We start from the raw sequence: 2,567 nt of genomic DNA, 5'->3' as shown, positions 1-2,567 counted from the left end.
ATATATATATATATATAAATATATATATATATATATACAATGCAGCATGGAATTTTGTTAGTGAACAGGTCGCAGTCTCAAAGCGACGAAAATATTTTGGCAAATTAAATTTAAATGTTGAAGTGAATCTAACAGTTTTTGTGTGCTTTAAATGGCTTATAAACAACTTTCACGCTGCAATTGTTTTCGTTCCAGCACATGATCTCAGATCAGGTCACTTGCTATGCAAGTACATTCCTGTAAATTATCGATGTTTTTGAAAATTTTTCAGAACTCACATTGGAGAAGATGTAGCTGTTGTCTCTCTTTTATCATTCTTTGGTTCTTGCATGGTTTTGGTACTTTTTAGAAATCTGTGTCGTGGAAGATCTGTTTCAGAACAGCTCTGCAATGACTCTACAAGAAAGACGTAATAAATAAATTATAAGAATGTTTACCAAAACCCAAAATGTGTGTGTGTGAGAGAGAGAGAGAGAGAGAGAGAGAGAGAGAGAGAGAGAGAGAGAGAGAGAGAGAGAGAGAGAGAGAGAGAGAGAGAGAGAGAGAGAGAGAGAGAGAGAGAAAGTGAGAGAGATAGAGAGAGAGAGAGACAGAGAGACAGAGACAGAGACAGAGAGGGGGAGAGAAAGAGCTCTTAATCATCTGTCACACACTTTCCACATTCTACTACACTTACCTATTCACCCAGTTTTTCCATTCTTTGATCCCTATTCACTGTCTCATTAATCTTGTACCTTGATGGTATGCCGTTACCAGCTCTGTCTGTCTGTCATCTGTCTGTCTGTCATCTGTCTGTCTGTCACTCTCTCTCTTATGTCCATATGTCCCTCATTTCTGTCTGTCTGTCTCTCTCTTATGTCTATCTGTCTCTCTCTTATGTCTGTCTGTCTGTCTGTTTGTCTGTCTGTCACTCTCTCTCTTATGTCCGTATGTCCCTCATTTCTGTCTGTCTCTCTCTCTCTCATGTCTATCGGTCTCTCTCTTATGTCTGTTGTTTGACTGTTTGTCTGTCTCTCTCTCTCTCTCTTTCTCTCTCTCTCCCCAGCTGGGGGAAGTTCATAATTCACATCTTCAGCAAGACATCTCCTCCTTCCCTCTGTCATTCTTTCCCATCCCTTAAATACTACACCCCCACTTGGCTGGGTGGGGGCATGTGTTGACTGTACATTATGACCTCACCAGTGCTGGTGCCATTAAAAAAAAACATCCAGTATAATCCATAAAGTGGATGGCATTAGGGAGGGCGTCCAACTGTGGACACCATACCAAAGCAGATATTGGAAGCATGACACTCATTCAAACCTACCAAATCATCTGACCCATGACAGTATGGAAAAAGGGATGTTAAATGATCATCACTATCATTGTTTAATGTCTGTTTTCCATGTTGGCATGGGTTGGGCAGTTTGAAAAGACCTGGCAAGCCAGAGACCTTCCACCAGGCTTCAATTGTCTGTTTAGGCATGGTTTCTACAGTTGGATGCTCTTCCTGATGCCAACCACTTTACAGAGTAGATTGGGAGCTTTTTATGTGGCACCAGCAACCATAATCTTGCAAGACATAGACTTCTCAGCTGAGAGAGGGACAGAGGTAACTGTCTTACTGTTAAGGAGATATGTGACTACCTCAGTGGGACAAGGAAGTTTGGAGAGAGAGAGAGAGAGAGAGAGAGAGAGAGAGAGAGAGAGAGAGAGAGAGAGAGAGAGAGAGAGAGAGAGAGAGAGAGGGAGTTTGATTTAATTGTATACTGTCAATTTAATATGACAGTCCCCTGAAGGGAATAATACTACTGTTGGTTAGACCTAGGAAGCTGCACCGCTTCCTGTTGGCCTTGACACATTTCCTTGTCCTTATGTTTACAAGGGGGGAGACAAGCACCTGCACCCAGCTAAGCCTGCATCCAGAGATATGTTTCTGAGTCTTTGCTCATCATCAGTCTGGAGTAGCATGACCTGCTAGTCGAAGATGCCTGTCAAGCTATTGTGAACATATAATAAGTCTAGTGAAACACATTCACTAATTTCAAATTTAGAAATAGTTGACAGTATACAACTACTTCATCGTATCACTACTGCATAAATCTCTTTGAGAGATTTAGAAATGTATTACTTCTAAACAGTATGATTTGTTTTTTATAAACATCAAATGACTATGGGAGTCCAGAAGGGTAAAACAGAAACCAAAGAGGTCCAATAGTTGAGAAACATTGCTATAAATCAATAATGTAATAACAATAAAAATATTAATATTGATTTATACAGTTCTATATTTAAGAGATGAAGAATTATGTACATTATTTACATTATTTACATTTGATGGATATTTGTCCTCATCATGTTTGTTGTTCACACAACGTTTCGGCTTATATACCCTCCAGCCTTCATCAAGTGTCTTGGGGGAAATTTCGAACCTGGGTTCTCATTCCTAAGGTGTTTCTTTTTTTTTGGCATATGGCATATGGCGTAGTGGTTAAGAGCGCGGGCTACTAACCCCAAAATTCCGAGTTTGATTCCAGGCAGTGACCTGAATAATAATAATAATAATAACATTGAAAAACACCTTAGGA

At 39.8% G+C, this 2,567-nt stretch overlaps 1 protein-coding gene across 1 annotated transcript in view; it reads right to left on the bottom strand.

Moving 5' to 3' along the window:
* Positions 1-2,567, bottom strand: part of LOC106874815 (probable serine/threonine-protein kinase DDB_G0278845) — a 13,364-nt gene that overhangs the window by 1,990 nt on the left and 8,807 nt on the right. The window contains exons 4-5 of the mRNA XM_052965911.1: positions 2,152-2,210; positions 279-396 (exon numbers count right to left, since the gene is read on the bottom strand). Coding sequence (XP_052821871.1) covers positions 279-396; positions 2,152-2,210 — 177 coding nt within the window. The remainder of the gene's footprint in view (positions 1-278; positions 397-2,151; positions 2,211-2,567) is intronic.

This window comes from Octopus bimaculoides, chromosome 2 (assembly GCF_001194135.2).
Source record: "Octopus bimaculoides isolate UCB-OBI-ISO-001 chromosome 2, ASM119413v2, whole genome shotgun sequence".
Classification (NCBI taxonomy): Eukaryota; Metazoa; Mollusca; class Cephalopoda; order Octopoda; family Octopodidae; genus Octopus; species Octopus bimaculoides.
The sequence above is the reverse complement of the archived record's forward strand: the minus strand, read 5'-3'. Positions and strand labels throughout refer to the sequence as shown.